The 19,400-nt window shown below is 34.1% G+C and overlaps 1 protein-coding gene across 4 annotated transcripts in view; it reads right to left on the bottom strand.

Moving 5' to 3' along the window:
- LOC145291046 (alpha-mannosidase 2x-like) overlaps positions 1–19,400 on the bottom strand; it is a 326,286-nt gene that overhangs the window by 27,349 nt on the left and 279,537 nt on the right. For all 4 annotated transcript variants that reach the window (XM_080136566.1, XM_080136556.1, XM_080136560.1 and 1 more), the window contains 4 exons: positions 17,202–17,272; positions 15,023–15,188; positions 3,180–3,316; positions 1,674–1,770 (listed from right to left, as the gene is read on the bottom strand). In XM_080136566.1, the coding sequence (XP_079992692.1) occupies positions 1,674–1,770; positions 3,180–3,316; positions 15,023–15,188; positions 17,202–17,272 (471 nt within the window). The remainder of the gene's footprint in view (positions 1–1,673; positions 1,771–3,179; positions 3,317–15,022; positions 15,189–17,201; positions 17,273–19,400) is intronic.

The following is a 19,400-nucleotide window of genomic DNA, read 5'->3' as shown; positions in this document are numbered from 1 at the left end:
AATCCACCAGAAAATACTTGAAATCAGCAAAAATATACATTCTTCTGGCCGGGTTTATGACAATACGACATAGCAAAAGGCAAAATAATTAACATGAGATTTTGTACAAAAACTAGAGAAAATTTATTGATGCAAATTTCTACAAAAATTGATAATTTTTTCTGATTCAGTTTAGCATAAGGAAGTTTTTTTAATATAAATTATTTAAAAAATAATCACAAAACTTTAAAATTTAATATTTACACTATTAACATTAAAAAGAAAAAAATGTACCTCTCTGTTTTGATTTGAACGGCAACATTTTATTAACAGCAAGTAAATAAACAGATTTTGCATTTTAAAACATAAAAAATCAATTTCTGAAGTTGGTGTCCCTTCTGTTTTGACCGATTTTACAATGTAAACAGAAAAATCTGAGTGTTATTTAAGAATTTTTTTTTCAGTTTTCTTCAATATATTAAAAAATTTTATACCTAAAATATTTAAAAATTAGACCAATAAGAAAAATGATGTTTTAAAATATTAAATAAATATATTACAGCTTTTGGGCAGCAAATATTAAATTAATAGATTTTTAAACAAATTAAAAAAATACTTGAAGAGAATGTATTAGAACAACTAATGTTCCAAACAAGAGATATTTTTTTTATTTGAAAAATAGAAGATGGTAATCGGATCTGGCATTACCAACATCTCAGCGAAAGTGTAATGGTTCCATTTGTGGAGGTGTGATACCACATGCTACTCCACTGACAGCCTGCCGATTCCAAACAGTATGTGCCATGTATTTGTTCTTTATCTTCTTATCTTCTTATGGCTATATCTTTCACGCACTGACAGTGTTGGGAGCCTGCGCACAAGTCCACAAGTAGAAAAATAAAATAAAGCACAACACAGAAACAAAAGGATAACATGGATTACATAGAAACAAAAGGATAACATGGATTACACAGAAACAAAAGGATAATATGGATTACACAGAAACAAAAGGATAACATGGATTACACAGAAACAAAAGGATAACATGGATTTGTTTCACAAATATATTCGTTGGACCCTGTGTGTGTGTGTGTGTGTGTGTGTGTGTGTGTGTGTGTGTGTGTTTCTACATGCTAAGGTTCACATCTACATCCTATCGAGGCTGGGTTCGTCTGTTGCTGTTAGTTCATCTAAATCTCTCAAAGCTTTTCCAGCCTGGCCAAAGCCACAATCTGTCTCCAACCCTGAACTGGCCAAACTCATACTGTTTACAAATATACTGTTGTAAAAAGTCTAACTCCCAACCGGACACTGTCGTTAAGTCCAACTTTTGTCACTTACTCATCACCACTCCCCCATATCATAAAACTAAATATATTGTTATTCATTGTTCAGTCCAGTCATTTGTCACATTTGAACCGACAATCTCGTGTTAAGTTTTTTTCTTTTTTTGTCTATTTTCCTAAACCTACTTCCTTTTCTTTTGTCACTTATCCCTTTTGTCATTTTCTTTTACTTCCTGGGGGCGGTTGACTATAGTATCATAGAGAAGACTCAGCAACCTTTAAACAAAGCTGAATAACCTTATAAAGAGTAGTATTGCATGGAAAGCTACTTATACTTTGTTATTCAAAATGTAAATAAATTTGGATATGGAAGGTTTCCTGTATGAAAAAGAATTCAAAAAGACTAACCTTTAGTAAACCTGACATAGGATGAAAAGATGCAGTCATATATGGATTTTCAATACTGAAAGGCTTGGCTTGCAATTTCCTGATGGAAAAGAATTTGCTGAAATATAAATAAGAAAACAGAAATAAGAGGAAATATGAATGAGAAAACAGAAATAAGAGGAAATATGAATGAGAAAACAGAAATAAGAGAAAATATGTTGTTAAAGTTTTCAAATGTCTGTTTGTTGTTGCCATAGGTTTTCTTTTTTAGTTATATTTTTTAATCTATTAATTCAGAGATTGAATATTTTCATATTTTAAAATGTGTTTTGTTGCATCAAATATTCTAAATATACTTCGGAAACAAAAAATAAAGAAAAATATTTAATCTTACTAAAATATTATTTTTAACACAAAGATATTAAGTTAACTCTGAACTGAAAGAAAAAAAAAACTTACATGGCAGGAGAATAATAACACCAAATAATTTACTTATGAACAATAAATATTTATTTTTTTTCGAATCAATTTATTACTTTTAAATTTAATCCAACAATCTTCAATAATTTTAATGGATGTCTAAAAATGTTTTGGAAAAAAGATTTATATATATAAAAAAAAAAAAAGGATATTTTTTGTTTAAATAAAAATTTATTATCTTTTTCAATTTTTTCTAGTAAACTTAGCTAGCATTGCCTGGGTGTAAATATGTTGAATATTATGTGTGTGTAGCTGATGAGCAGACATCACTCGGGTGTCAAATATGCCCAAACATTTATGAGGGCTGTTCCGAAAGTAAAACCTACTTTTTTTTAACTCTAAAAAGTTGAAAAGCTGCGAAGACGGGAGTGATACCATTAAAATGTGTAACCTTTTGTGCTCCAGAATTTATTTTTCTACATAGTCACCACCATTCTCATTGCACTTTTGCCAGGAATTCAATGACACATCTCTGCTTCTGACACACGTCTGACAGGGGGTTATTTGTTAAAGTCTCACACTGTCAATATCTGCAAGCGAGAGATGAAACTTTCAGGTCATGAATACATAAGTTCAGTCATCATAATACAATTTGCAATCCTCTCTGATCCATTCAGGTAGAATAAAAAATAGAAGGCAATACTTTTGGAACGTACCTCGCATTATAATAGTGCAAACTTCATATTCGCTATTATACTTAAAAAAAAAAAAAAATTACATTTTAGAAAGTCATGCCAACACATAATTTTAAAAGAAACTAATGGTATTATTTGATTTCAATCTTTTTTTTAAAATACAGTTTTAGTAAAATAGATTCAAGTGTTCCTTAATGAACTTTAGAGTCAATCTTATTGACAGCGTTAACTTGATGTTGGTCATAATAGAGATCATCTAACTACTGCTAACATTTCTAATACAAACTACCAATCTCCTTAAATTATAGATTTAAAAAAAAAAAAAAAAAAAAAAAAAAAAAAGAAGAGAAATACAGAACGCAGTCGATTTCCAATTATTGATTTAGATGAAAAGATAAGCCATCAGACTTACCTGGAAAGTTTAATATTAAGGTTCGAGTTGTAGAGCATTATTTCAGATGGCCTGGCCTTGGAGGTCATTGAAGGGGAAACTCTTTCAATTGTGTATCGGCTAATACCCAGTGCAGGAACAGTCACCACAAAAGAGACCTAAAAAAAGAATTTACAAATTATTACAATTTTAACTGAACATCACAGATTAATAATGTGTAATGTGTATTTTGTGGTTATTTCCCAAAATTCTGTTCTTGTCCAAAGCACCAAAAATATTCTAGAACATGAAATGATTTTGTTTTATTTTACAGCATATCAATCCTTTTGGATTATATAATGTCGATTCCATTTATTTTGGTATAAGAATTTTATGTTTGATATTCATAATATTTTTAAACATTTAACAAATTTAGTCTTGTATATTTGCACATCAATTTTTTTATATGTGTATATTTTGTGAGAAAACAGTCTTGTTGGATAATTATTTTTTTTAATCTATGTGGCAATTTAGTTCATTGGAATCATAAATATTAGATTTTTGGGTATAAATCTACCATTTTCAAAGACATTATGATTTCCACTCTGATGTCATTAATTCCTTCATAATACCAATACTATAGTATTTGTTTACACATTCTAACATCAATTGTTTCACTATGTGTGGGACTTGACAAATTGCACACTATGGTGAGTTTTATTTTGTTTTATATATTTTCGTTTTCATGTTATTTGTTAAGTTGGTTCAACCCTTTCTGTGTGTTCTTTACGTTATAATAGTACAACCCTGAATCCGATGGCGCAATACTACACCGTTCAATACTGTAACACTGAAACAAAGCTGTTCTGCTTGAAAAGGGCGCCATTTTCTTCTTATTCATATCGATTCTTTGCTTTAAAAAACTAAAGTAATTACGTGTTTACTTTTTTAATATCCCATTTTGCTGTTTCGGATTATTTTACTAAAGTAAAGCTTCATTATTTTTCAACACCGTTTTTGTTTTTCGATATTTCGTCGATATTATTTAGTAAGAGTGTTTAGCAGAAAAGCCAACAAACGACTACCTGAAAAAATAAATATACAAGAAATAAATGTTACCATAGTCAATAAAAGTTCAGTTCATGTTTTTTTTTTAAATAGTTTTTAATGCTCTTTACTTGAAATAATTTCAGTGAACCGAAATTAAAATGAAATTTGAGGCGATAACTACTTAAATGAATTTTTATATAAACTACACATGCCATAATCAAATATTCCTCAAGCACAAAATAACGGAAAACATTAAAATATGTTTATAAATATTCCTTACGTTGACAGAACTCTCTTAAATTGTTAACACAGAATGCTCAGGTGCCCCTCCTTCAAATGGAAAACGAGGCTCTTCATTTCAAAGTCGCTGCCATTTTGATTTTTTTTAAAACCGGTTCGTGAATTAAAAAAGAAAAAACATTTTTTTTACAAACTACTTAAAAATACAAACCAATGAACTTTTCTACCATAAAAGTAACTTTTATTGACTATGGTAACATTTACTTCTTGTATATTTATATTATTATATATATAACATTTTCTCTTTGTAAGGAAGCATCATTTTGTTGGTCACTCTTGGCTATGAATGGAAACAAAGTTAATATAAAAAAATATATTTTCGCGAAAATTATCTTTACTTTCATCATATTTTGCTTAGGGTAAAATTTTTGAGTATCAAAACCTATCTCTTTACAACCCCCTCCTTTTCATAACATATACTTTCATCAATCACAGTCCATTTTCTGTAGGCTGTTTTTGAACCCAGTCAATGACAGGTACTTCTAGTATTATAAAAATTGGGTAATTTTGAGAGGTAATAACTGTTTTATTTCAGAAAGATCTTCATTGTAAGAACTGTTTGAGGAGTCAACATAGTGTTTCTTGTTGTACATCTTGGATGCCATAGTTTTCTTCACCATTCTTACTCTCCATCCACCCAAGTGGTATATCTCATATTTGTCAGGAACTATAAATACCTGCAATTTCTGGATCTTGTGGACCAAATTTCAGAGGGACTACAGAGGTGTAGGTAGCCATGTTATGACAGCTTTTATCTCCTAAACTGATTGATCCTGGCCACTGTTCTTTTAACTTTCATATAGGATGTATATCTTTTTATATATGATTCTTGTTTATATATTTAATTTCCTACCTATGTATGTATGTATGTTTTCAATTTATGCTGTTGGAATGTACGCACTCTTCTTGATAAAGCATCATCCAACCGTCCAGAGCGCAGGACGGCGCTTGTAACTGCAGAGCTACGAAGACTTGATATAGATATTGCTGCTCTGTCAGAGACCCGTCTCTGGGGAGAAGATCAGATGACAGAGCTATCATCAGGCTACACTGTCTTCTGGATTGGTAAACCGGAGGGTATCTGTAGAGATGGTGGAGTCGGTTTTGCAATTAAAACATCCTTAGTTGATACTATGGAATTTCCATTCCAGTATCTGTGATCGCATCATGAAACTTCGTGTTCCTCTTTCACATGGCAGATTCATCACTATTCTTTCGGTCTATGCACCAACCCTTCAAGCGAATGAAGATGACATCGTGTTTCTATGAGTCTCTGCGCTCTGTTGTTGCATCTACACCAATAAATGAAAAACTTATTCTTGGTGATTTCAATGCCCGTGTTGGGAAAGACTATGAGACCTGGAGTCCTCTTGGCCGCTATGGTATCGGTACCATGAATGCTAATGGCCTTAAGCTACTAGAGCTGTATTCAGAATTTAACCTTGCTATTTGTAACACTTTTTTTCGACGTAAACTGAAGCACAAAGCTACTTGGATACACCCACGTTCAAAGCATGGTCACCTAATTGACTTCATCATAACTCGGAAATGCGACCTTCGAGATGCATATACTGTTGGTGTCATGCGCAGTGCTGAATGTGACACCGATCACAAGTTGGTGAGAGGAAAGTTTAATTTACGAATCCGTAAGAAGGTTCGTCACAGTGGTGTTAAGGTGCCTAGCCGTATTGATGTTGCGAAGTTAAAGCTGCCTGAAGTTCAAAAGAGTATGGCGGAAAAGCTCGATAATCTTGCATTTGATGGCACATTGGTGAATTTTAAGACTCAACTTTATTCTGCTGGTGCTGAGATTCTTGGCTTCAAGAGGGATAAGAACAAGGACTGGTTTAATGCCAACAATCTTGAAATTAATCAGTTGCTGATGAATAAACAGACAATTTATGAATCTTTACTTTGTGGAAATCATTCTGATCATACAACTAAATTGCGACAATACAAAGAGGTCAAAGCCACATTGCAACGTGAGCTAAGAAAAATGAAAAACCAATGGTGGATGGATATAACGGAGCAGATCCAAAGGGCATTTGACACAAAAAATGCAAAGGAATTTTATGGACTCCTGCGCCAAGTATTTGGTCCTGCTACCTCTTCAATATCACCCCTGATGTCGAAAGATGGTTCTGTGGTCATTAAGGATCCAGAGAATATCTTGAAGAGATGGCAGGAGCACTTTACTGATGTGTTTCACAATCCCTCAGCAGTGGATGCTGATGCAATTGATAGCCTGCCACAATGTGATACCATATTCAGAATGGATCGTTTGCCTAGTCTGGTTGAGGTGCAGTTGGCTATCGCACAAATCAGCAGTGGAAAGACACCTGATTTTGATGGTGTTCCGGTGGAGCTTCTTAGGACTGGAGGTGCGAATATTGCGAATGCTATCCTTGGTTTTGTTGAGGAAATCTGGCAAGGTGTTCCTGTTCCACAGGATTGGATTGATGGTGTCTTGATGACCCTGTTTAAGGGAAAGGGACAGAGGAATGTTTGTGACAACTACCGTGGGATTATGCTTTTGGAAGCTGTTGGAAAAGTTCTCGCACGACTTCTATTAAACAGGTTACTGGAGGATATTTCTCCTAATGCTATTCCGGAATCACAAAGTGGCTTTAGGTCTGGCAGAGGAACTATGGATGTGATTTTTTCAGCCCGGCAAGTCCAGGAAAAATGCATTGAACAACAAATGCCACTGTATCAAGTGTTTGTTGATTTAACCAAAGCATTTGACACGGTTAACAGGGATGCTCTGTAACTAATCTTAGAGAAAGTAGGGTGTCCTCCAACCTTTGTTAGAATATTCAAGGAACTGCACAGGGACATGAAAGCTCGAGTCTCATTTAACGGAAAATTGTCTGATGAAATCCCTGTTGACAATGGTGTCAAACAAGGTGATATTCCTGCCCCTACTCTTTTCTCTATATATTTTGCTGCTCTGCTTGCTCATGCGTTTCGTGATTGTGATAGGGGTGTCATGTTAAAGTTTCGAACCACAGGTCGCATTTTTAATCTTAGAAGATTTAATGCCAGAACCAAGCTACATCATGTCTTGGTCAAGGAGTTACTGTATGCAGACGACGCTGTTTTTTTGTCACACACTGAGACTGATATGCAGCATATAATGAATAGCTTTGCTGACTCCTGCACTGCCTTTGGTCTGAGGATTAGTCTCTCTAAAACAAAGGTGATGTTCACTCCTGCACCGGGCCAATCATACGTGGAGCCAAACATCATGGTCTGTGGTGCTAGAGTAGGTGCAGTTGATTCATTTGTGTACCTTGGTAGTTCTCTGTCGAGGGATGGCTGTCTTGACACTGAAATCCACAGGCAAATTCAGAAGGCATCTGTTGCTTTTGGAAGGTTGGAAAAGAGAGTGTGGTCTGATCGTGGCATCACAGACTGGACTAAGATCTGTGTTTACAAGACTTGTGTGCTGACCACATTGTTGTACTCATCGGAGACCTGGACATTGCATCAAAGGCACATTAAATGGCTTAAACGATTTCACCTAACATGCTTGAGACGTATCTTAAACATCAAGTGGTAAGCACAAGTACCCGATACTGAAGTCCTCATGAGAGCATGTTGCTCTAGTGTTGAGAACTTTGTAATCAGATCTCACATGTGTTGGGTGGGTCACTTGGTTCGAATAGAAGATTGTAGGCTGCCAAAACAAATTTTTTACGGGGAGTTGGAAAATGGCAAGCGCCCTCAACACAAGCCTAGGAAGAGGTTCAGGGACTTTACAAAGAATAATTTGAAAGTCTTACAAATTGACATCGACACATGGGAAGAACTTACTCTTCAAAGGCCGAAGTGGAGAAAGCTTGTACGTGAGAGTTGTGACGCTCTAGAGAAAAGAAAGCAGGCCCACAGTAATCTGATTGTTTAATTGGTTTGGTTTGGTTTTACGGCATATCAACCTTCTTTTTTTTTTTTTTTTTATTGGTTATTTAATGCCGAATTCAGTTTTTTTTTGGTTTTTTTTGGAATAGATATTTTAATTTAATCAGTGAGTCAAATCAGACTTTTTGTATCATTAGGTGATGTGCTTCCTTCCTTTTTTGGGGGTGGGGTGTAAAGTTGGATTGAATTAGAGTTATATACTTTTATATAGATTTACTTTTTTCAGAAATGTTAGTATTTTGTTGGAGTTTATTTTTTTAAATAGTTCTTTCATATTGTTGACATGGTAATAATTTTGCCGGATATGCGCGAGATCGCCACAATCCAAAAGAAAGTGTTTTACTGTAAAAGGTTCTTGGCATGCAAAACATTCTGGAGGGTCTTCTTTTTTTAGCAGGAAGGAGTGGGTTATGTGCGTATGTCCTATGCGAATACGGGACAAAATCACTTCCTCTCTACGTGATCTTCTGGCATCTGGTAATCGTTCTTCTATTGTGGGCTTGATCTTGAAAAGTTTATTATTTGGACAGTTATTCCATCTTTCTTGCCATTTCTTCATAATCAGATTATTTATTTGTTGTTTGTAGTCAGAATGTGGAATTTTTATATTGCTATTAAGGAGTTTTAAAGCATTTTTGGCAGCTATGTCAGCTTTTTCATTGCCCTGAATTCCAGAATGACTGGGGATCCAGCAGAATTTGATACTTTTGTTTTGTGAGAGAGTGTGTATTTTTTGTAGCAGTTTGATGAGTAGTGGGTTATTTAAATTTTTATTCTTTAAGGATTCGAGTACCGATAGGGAGTCTGAAAAAATTATAAATTTGTTGTGGGTAAGGTCAGTGATGAGATCTAGTGCCATATCTAAGGCTGTGGCTTCGGCACTAAAAATTGAGGCTTGGTCTGGTAGTCGCTTCTGTAAGGTAATGTTAGTGGATACGACTCCGCATCCGGTTTTGTTGCTGTCTTTGGACCCATCTGTGTATATGTGCTGATGGTTTGGGTATTTTTCCTGAATGATAAGGAGTTTTTCTTGATAGGTTAGTGGATGGGTTTGATTTTTTGGGAGGTTATTTAATTCAAGGATGATTTCAGGGTATTTTAGTAGCCAGGGTGGAAGGCTTAGTTGGTTGACATTATGGATATTGGTGATTGTGATACCTGCATCTTCTACTAGTGGTTTTATACGGAGCCCAAAAGGTTTTATAGCTTTTATTTTTTGGTAATATAGATTTTGGTAATTTGGATTGAAGGTACAGTTAGAGGTTGCATTTGTTGGCTGTGATTTTTCTCTATCATAGAACGAGTAATCTAGTGAGTTTGCAATGCAGTTGTAAGCAGGATTTTCTGGGCAAGAGAGAATTTTGGTCAGGTATTGTAAGGCTAGTTTGTCGCGTCGAATTGATAATGGGGGTTCATTGGCTTCTGCATAGAGGCTATCGATGGGGGAAGTTCGGAAGGCTCCCAGCGCAAGTCTGAGGCCCTGATGTTGAACGGTGTCCAATATCTTTATATACGACTTTCTGGTGGCACCGTAAATGAAGCTACCATAGTCTAGTTTCGATCGCACTAGTGACCTATATAACTTTAATAGGGTTTGTCTGTCCGCTCCCCAATCTGTGTGGGCAATGACTCGCATTAGCTGTAGGGTTTTATTACATTTATTTTTAAGATGTTTTATATGAGGGATGAATGTAAGTTTTTTGTCTAGTATTAATCCTAAGAATTTATGTTCATTTACAACAGGAATCGGAATATCATTTAGTTTTAAAAGAGGATCTGGGTGCAGTTTTCTTAGTTGACAAAAGTGCATACATTTTGTTTTGTTAATGGAAAATTTGAAGCCATTCTTATTTGTCCATTTTTTTATTTTGTCAATGCATTGTTGAAGTTGACGCTCAATTATATGGATATGTCTTGAGCTATATGCAATTAAAAAATCATCAACATATAGAGAGCAATCCACGCCTTGGTTTATGCATCCAACAATACTGTTAATTTTTAGGCTGAATAATGTTACCGACAAAATACTTCCCTGTGGAACTCCCGTTTCCTGTTCTTTGATGTCCGATAGGCATGTTCCTACACGGACATTGAATAGTCTATTATTTATGAAGTTGTTGATGAAGATGGGTAGTCTTCCTTTCACTCCAGCTTCTTTGAGATCTTTCATGATGCCATACCTCCATGTGGTATCGTACGCCTTTTCAAGATCAAAGAAAATAGCAGTCATATGCTTTTTTTGTATAAATGAATTTCTGATGAAAGTTTCTAAACGAATTAAATGGTCTGTTGTGCTACGATGTTTTCGGAAGCCACACTGAAAATTAGTTATTATTTTATTTGTTTCCAGAAACCAAATTAACCTGGTGTTGACCATTCTCTCCATGATTTTACACACACAGCTTGTTAGAGCTATGGGGCGATAATTGGAGGGGTCAGATGCATCCTTTCCTGGTTTTGGTATAGGAATGACTGTGGCTTGTTTCCATATGGCTGGAAGATTGCCATTGAGCCAGATGTCATTATAAATAGAAAGTAAATACTTTAATGGTTCATCTGGTAGTTGTTTTAGAAATTCATACGTTATTTTATCAGGTCCCTCAGCCGTGTTGTTGGCTTTTTTTAATGAATCCTTTAGTTCATGGATGGTAAAAGGTTTGTTGTATTCTTCCTCATTATTACTTTTAAAGTTCAGTTTGGTTTTTTCTGATTCCTGTTTAAAGATCTGGAATTTTTTATCGTAATTTTTAGAAGATGAATTATTTGCAATAGTATCTGCAAGCAGGTTTGCCATGTCCTCTTTTTTAGTTATTTTACTATTGTTTACACAGAGGTGGTTGAGAGGGGAACTGGTGTTTTTTCCTGATATTTTCTGAATCATATTCCATACAGTTTTGTCTTTGGTGGTGTTATTGATTTTAGACACAAAATTCTTCCATGATTCCCTTTTGGCTTCGTTTATTGTTCGGCGTGCTTTAGCCCTGCATATTTTAAAGTTGTTTAAATTCTGAGTAGTTGGTTGATTGTTGAATTTTCTTAATGCAGCACATCGTAGCCTGATAGCCTTTTTACAGTCATTATTAAACCAGGGACGATTATTCTTGGTTGATGATTTTGTTTTAGGAATACATTCTTCTGCTATTGAGATAATGGTATCTGTAAAGTGAGTGATTGGGTCTTTCTCACATTTTTCAGGTAGGAGTTTGTGTTTGCATAGTAATTTGAATTCATTCCAGTTAGCTTTTTTAAGGTTCCAACGAGGAATTTTTGAGATTATTTCAGGACCAAAATGTTCTAAAGTTATTGGGAAGTGGTCACTTCCACAGGTATCTATATGCACTGTCCAATTGTAATCTATAAAGATACTAGAATCACTTATAGAGAGGTCAATTGCTGAGGACGAATTTGTAGCGGAGTGAATAAACGTTGGTTTTTTGTTGTTATATATGCATAGATTGTTGTTGTTGATAATATTTTCTATAATGATTCCTTTTCTGTCTGTGTTTGAGCATCCCCAACTAATATTATGACTATTAAAATCGCCTAATAATAAGAAGGGGCGAGGGAGTTGGTTGATGAGTTTTTCTATTTCGGTTTCATCTATGGGGTCGTTTGGAGGCAGATAAATGGAGCAAATTGTGACCGTTCTATGTAGGGTGGCTGTGACAGCAATTGCCTGTAAGTTAGTTTGTAGATTTATTTGGCTTTGTGCCGTGTTTTTGTTAATGAGAATGGATGTTCCTCCTGAAGCTCTATTTGGGTTATTTGTTGTATAGTTGTATTCAGTAAAACTTTGAAGATTGATATTTTCAGATGGTTTTAAAAAGGTTTCTTGTAGGCATATTATTGTGGGACATAGATCGGATATCAGTAGAAGTAATTCATTCCGATTGGCTTTTATACCTCTGCAATTCCATTGGATTATTTTGTTGGCCATAGTTTAGATTTTATGTATTTGATTTTCTGTAGTGGTTTTTATCCTACATCAATTTCCATCGCTTTGGAAGTGGATGGTCTGTTTCTTGTTTCTGGTGAGAGGCTTTTTTTGGGTTTTGGTCTGGGACTTTTAGATTTACTTTGTCTTGACTGTCTTTCTTGGCTATCAGTTTCAACTAGTTCAAATTTATTTTCATTTTCAATTAATACTAATTCTGTTTTTTGTTTGTCATTTTGTTTTTGGGGGGTAGTTTTTTTGTTGTTCTGTTCTATTTCCATTTTTCCTGTTGTTGTGTGTTTATTTTTAACATCTGTTTTTGTCCTTGTTAGTGACTTGGATCTTTCACGTTTTGATAATTGAGGAGGTTTCATTTCTTTAGAGATTGATTCCTCAATATTGATGGAAGTTTTTCTGATTTCCTTTTTTTCGTTTTCTTTTATACTGGGTTGTTCGTTTCTGACTTTTATTTGGCTGTTAAAATTTATTTTCAGTTCTGATAAAAAGGATTTTAATTCTTCAAGTATGTTCTTTAGTTCTTTTGCTAGGTTTGCAATTTCTGGAGCAAGGTTTAGTTCATTGTAGTTGTACATTTTGTTTGCTTGTTGGGTTATTGTGGCATATGAGTTTTTGGTGCGATTTGTGACTTCTTTGCGGGCTTCTTGGAAGGTTATGTTTTTTTGATATTTGATTGTTATTATTTCCTTCTCTTGCTTATATATTTTGCACTGTTTTGAGTGAGAGTGGTGCTCTTCTTGACAGTTTGTGCATTTGGTTTTATTTGGACAGTCTTCTTCATCGTGGTCTGGGTTTTTTTCACTGCAGTTTCCACATGTGAAGAATCTTAGACATTGGTCTTTATTATGTCCAAACTTTTGGCAGTTGTAGCATTGTAAAGGTTTTGGAATGTATTGTTCTATTTTCATTCTTTCATAACCTATATTGATGGTCTCTGGTATTTGAGGATAATTGAATGTTAGTATATAAGTGTTTGTACATATTACCTCTCCTTTTTTTTTTAAATGTGATTCTTTTTACATCTGTGACCCCTTGGTTTTTTAGTTCTGTTTTGATTTCTTCTGTTGTGCAGACGGAGATTTCCTGGTTTTTTATGACTCCTTTGGAGTAGTTTAGTGTTTGGTGTGGATAAGCTTTGATGTTTGTTTCATGCAATTTTTGTAGTTGAAGTAGAGTTTTGGCCTGTTTTTTATTTTGTACTTCTACCAATATGGTACCATTCCTTAATTTTTTGACATTTTTGGGTGTTATTTTGCTTGATATTACCTTTTGGATAGTGAAGGGTGACATTTTAGTTAACGGTATATTAGACGTTGCTTCTAGCACGATGAATCTTGGAAAGTTTGTATCTTCATTGTCGCTGTCAGAGTCAATTTCTGTGTGTGGTCTCTTGGATTTTTTGGTATTCATAATAATTTTTGAAAAATTCATCAGCCATGCTCCCCACCCTCCTCGGAGCCCCTTATGGGGAAGAACTATGAGGGGGTAAATCCCATTCGCCTCGGTTCTCCAGGGCTACATAGCTGGTATACTCAAACATGGGGAGGTTTCCAAGCATTCACAATATATGGTTATGCCCACCCAAGTATGGGATTTCCCTGTATTTTTATTATTCCTGATGGTTACCTTTTTCCCAGCTTGATTGACCCTTCAGCCATCGCTTATTAACTCAGTTTATTGTTTATGTTGAGTGTTAGTGTGTTTTTGTTTGGATTGTCTGAATTAGTGCTTGTCATGACCAACCGATTGATTGGATCGGGCCTATCCAACCTCCCGTCTAGCCTAGTAAGGGCCAAAGTGGTGTGTTGTAGTATCATGTTATTATTTCCTAGGCATGTTCCACTCAACCACCAGGATCCCGTTCTTAATGCATTACGGGTTGCCACCAACGGTCAACTGGTGGTCCCATTGAAGGATTTTTACCCTCTGCAGGGGGGCAGTTGGTATGTTCTATCGCCCTACCAACTAGGCAAAAAAAAAAAAAAAAAAAAAAAGGTGAGGAGGTGAAGGAAAAAGAAAACGAGGGAGGGGAGGGGGAGGAGAATGTTGTTTTTGTTTTTGTTTTCGCAGAACATGACTAAGTTTTGCAAAAGGGAATAAAAAACAAAGACATCTATGTAGGTGCGTTTCATCTCAGGAAGTCAGTAGACAGCCTGATCTGGTAGCACCAGACAGTAATCTGAAGCGAAAGCTTCGCAAAAGGTTTTATTGATGGTCTCAACCATGATACACAGAGCTGGAAGTGTGGCACTTGTGAACGAGTGCTTTTGTCAAAAGCTGGCTAAATCAACCACCTTAAGTCGCACAAAACTCCTGTTCAGGTCAACTTTGCACCTATTAGTACAGACCAAATGATCTGTTTGACATGCAGCAAAGTTTGCAAGTCTACTGCTGGTCTGAGAAGACATGTGATTGTTCATAGGAATACCCTTCAACATCCAGAGGAAGTCAACTCGATGGAAATTGCTCAATTTGTGTGTCACATCTGCTTCAGGATGTGCAAATCTGCGGCAGGGGTGCAGAGTCATCTGAGATGGCATGGACGGCAAGATTGGAAGAACTCAGTGTGACGGCGATCATCTGGAAAGATGCAGCAATCATCATGTATGTATGTGTGGATGTGTATTAAAACTTGATTTTAAAAAAGCCCAATCTCTCTTACCTTATATTTGTTGGGGGAGACTTTTTCTCTGTCAGTCCAAAAAAGGTCTACTTGAGCTGGAATGATTTGCCCACTTGGATCCTTGACCACAACAAAGGCAGAGTTGACATAAACCTTGACCACATGTTCTCTTTTATGACCCAATGAATTATAGATCAAGACTGGTCTAAAAAAAAAAAAAATGTTTAAAAATGAAATAAAGAAAAATGATTGTGATTTCAACATTTATACTAGCTTCAAAAGGCAAGGATATCAGATTTAAAATCAAGCTACCAGATGATTATGCATTTCAGCATAAAAAAGGAAAAGTTGACATTGATACAGAAAGTAAAAATAGTTTATTCAAGAGAATAAATCTTGTACATGCTTAAAAACACAAAATAATAAAACAATTGTTAACTTCATTTGCTCAGTGAAAACAATTGATGCACAAATACTTTTAGACCAGTTCATTTGTGGAGGGTGATCAGCAACTACGTAACATCCCTCTTTTTGAATTGAGAATTTCCTTTGAAAGTGGTTTTTCATTTTTCGATTTATCTTGTCCTTGTATTAGTTTTTTGTTTATTTGAACGTTTCTCAGCAGGTTACTAAATCGATTTGCAGTATATTTTTTGGAATCAACAATAAACAATAACAGTCGGTGATCAATCTGAACCTCTTCTATGAATGATTTGATGCAACTTTTTCTACCACAAACATTATCTCTATAACCTCTTTTTCAGCTGGTAATAGCATACTCAACACATGGTCCTTTCTTTGGGTAAAATTATGGCACCTAAGCCTAAAATACTAGTGTCAAGTGCAACTAATATCCTTATTTTAGTTGTTGAATGATGGTGGTGGTAGCTATCAGCCTGGAACTTGAAAGGAAACTTCTTCAGTCACTGCTAATTTCAATGAATTACAGTAAGTTTTAATTTTATTGATTTAATTTTTGTAGTTGTTATGACACATTATGAGATTGAAAAACAACTTGTGTTGGTTTTAACTATTCATTTTAAGATGACATTTTATGTTCTGTTTAATCCATTCGCAGTTAATGTCTCCTTCCAAAATCTTCCTCAACTTTGTCAATGACATCAATCATTATGTGATCCTTACTTCCCCTCTCCCTTCAAGCATTTGTTAAACTTGACCGTGACAGACAACTATTTGCTAAGGTTGTCTTTGAACCCGTGCTTAATATGCACCATGAGCAAACATTGAACAATATCCTTTGTACCTGTTTAACAGCTTTATCTTAGCGCTGATTTATCACAGACAATAAAAATTGCCATATAGAAAAATCTGACAACCTTTTTTTCCTATTAATAACTTTATCAACAGTGGCAAGGGAGAAATGCATTTCAAATTTGATTTCTCATTTTTCTTCATTTTAGAGGTATAAAAGTACAGGCGTTCTTTTATGATAAAATACTTTTAAAAGGGAAGGTTGTATTTTAGTACCAATACTACGTGATACTATTGGAATACAAAGTTCCACAATATGTCCCATGCATTTTGTTGAACTAGTATGATGTTCAATTTTTAAAAAGTTCAAAACATTCTTTTTGACAAACTATTAAAGTAAAGAATAGAAAAGTGTATTTGAAAATAAATATTCTGGTAGTGAATCAAGATCAAGATGATGACAAAAGACAATGCCATAGAGGAATGGATAATGGAACTAGAAATAATTGAGACTAGCATCTTATATAAATAAAAATATTCAAATTAACAGGGAGGAACAATAAAAAGCTGAACAATGGAGAAACTCAAAAGAATATTTTCGATTATAATTTGGTATTTTACAAGTACTTTTATTTTATTGAAATTTATTTAAATAAAATGGTGTACTTTTTTTAATTATTTCTTTTAAAGATCTTTTTTCAAGTTATAAAAGTTTGTTTCAAAATTTTTTTATATTTTTTGAAAACAATGTTTTTAAACAAAATTTTCAATGTTTTAAAATGATTTAAAAAAAAAAAAATCTTAAAAATATTTTAGATTAAAGTTATTTTTTAACTTTGCTTTTTAAACTTTTAAAAATTAAAACAAGTAGATTGAAAAAAAAAACACACACACAAAAGCAAAGCAATAAAGTTTCATAAAATTGTTTTTAAAAGTAATTAAATTTTTTTTTAAACTTGACATTTTAAGTAAAAAGAGAAACAAATGCCAAAGAAAAGGTACTTACTGTGGATTATTTTCTTTCACTCTAAGCACAGAACGAACAGGAAGAGAATAATGTTTTTCTCTTTCTTCATCCTATAAAATTAATAAAAATATACATTTAAATTCACTAAAAAAGAAGAAAATTGATATTAGTCATATTGAAAAGTAAGGTTTACAACACTCAGTTATAAAAATCTGTTATGAATTTACTTTGAAAAATGCACAAGGGTGGATTCTTTAAATTTATCATTATTAAGGAAATATGAGTTACAATTAAATTGAAAAAGTTCTTGCAGAATTTTTAATTTGGATTTCAAATTGTTATAATACCTTTACTTCATATATCATTTTAAATAGCTTTTTGCTCTACCTAATCATTTAAATTATAATTGTTTTAAAGTAATTATGTCTTCTTTTCAGAACGTTGAATACAAAATGGAAAAAAAGAAAATTTGCACAACTTTCTTATTTCAATTCAAGCTAAATTGAAAATCTGCTGAAACAGCTCACAGTATCAACGAAGTGTTTGGCTTAGGAAACACTACTGAACACACATCACAATGGTGGTTTAAGAAATTTAGTGGCGGCGACAAAAGTCTTGAAGATGATTAGCATAGTAGTTGGTTATCGGATGTTGATAATGATCAATTAAGAGCCTTAGTCAAAACCAATTCACGCACAACTGTTCGAGAACTAGCTTCTGAATTAGACGTAACCTATATGATGATTTTCAATCACTTGAGAGATTGGAAAGACAAAAAACTTGATAAATGGGTGCCTCGTGAATTGAACGACAACCAATGAAACGCTGTTATGAAGTATAATTTTTCTTTATTTTACGCAACAAGGGTTGTAACTTGCAATGAAAAATGGGTTCTTTGCGACACTCCACAAAGCCAGAGTTGCACCAAAAGAAGGTCATGCTCGACTGTTTGTTGGTTTGTGACCAGTCTCATACATAAGTTTTTTGAATGCAGGCAAAACCATTACAATGGAAAGTACTGTCAACAAATCAATGAAATGTATCAAAAACTTCAACAATAACATCCAGTATTAGTAAACAGAAAAGGCACAATTCTCTATGACGCTGCCCATTGCCCAACCACATGTTGCTAAACTGACCCTGCAGAAGTTGAACGAATTGGGTTGCGTTACTCTGCCTCATCTGTCATGCTCTCCAGACCTCTCACCTACCGACTAATACTTTTTCAAGCATCTTGACAAGTTTCTGCATGATAAATGTTTCAAAAACCTAAGTGATATCAAAAACGCCTTCAGTGACTTCATCACGACCAGAACGCAAGATTTTTAAGTTACTGACATAAATACACTGGTTTTGCATTGCAAAAGAGTTAATTCTGATGGTGCTTATTTTGATCAATAAACTTTTGTTTGAGCCGAAATTCGTCCATCTGAATTTAAAAGTTAAAAACCGCAAGAACTTTCTTGTCCACCTGATAATAGGAATACCCAATATTTCCTGTAAATGTGAAGAATTGAAATGCAGCCTTGTTTGGTTAGAGAAAATTTAGATAAAATAATTATTCAATTAAACATTTCTATCATATTCATAGAATATGAGCTAGCATCATCAGTGTTGGCCGAAAAGTGATGCAAACCTTGTGTACTAATACTTCTAATCCTTATCACCATATTACCATTTTTTTAATCTTTATTTTTTTAATTTCTAAAAATAAATACATAATTTGTTGTTTATAGATCCAAAATGCAAATGTAAACCTTACAATATTATCATAGAAATCTAATACAAAATCAATTCCATCATCAGCTTTCTCATAAAATGGTACTTGAAAAAGTTGCATTTGATCTGAGCTTTTATTTTCAATGGCATCCCCTGGAATAATTAGACCCTAGATGGAATCGGTAAAATTTTAATAGCATCATTAAATTCCTTGAAAAATTTAAACTTTATCAAAATTATCGCTATAAAGTTACCATTCAACATGCATGGAATACGATACTTGGAAAGAATTTCTAATGTAAGAGGTTTTGCACTGTTTACAAAGCTCCAGCCTCTGTTGCATCACTGTAGAGTTGCATCCTTATATAAGTACTTCCATAAAATATGCTCTCATGTACTGCACATGTAACTGCCCACCTTCAACAAAAATATATCTGATCCATTTGACTAGCAAAATCCCACCCTTTCATTGTAGAGGCCCATAGATGCAAGAACATTTTCTACTGATAGCATCTTTCC

The sequence above is a fragment of the Euprymna scolopes genome, chromosome 2 (genome assembly GCF_053919585.1).
Source record: "Euprymna scolopes isolate OS-2025 chromosome 2, ASM5391958v1, whole genome shotgun sequence".
In the NCBI taxonomy this organism is placed as follows: domain Eukaryota; kingdom Metazoa; phylum Mollusca; class Cephalopoda; order Sepiida; family Sepiolidae; genus Euprymna; species Euprymna scolopes.
Note: the sequence above shows the minus strand (reverse complement) of the source record. Positions and strands in the feature narration are given on the sequence as shown.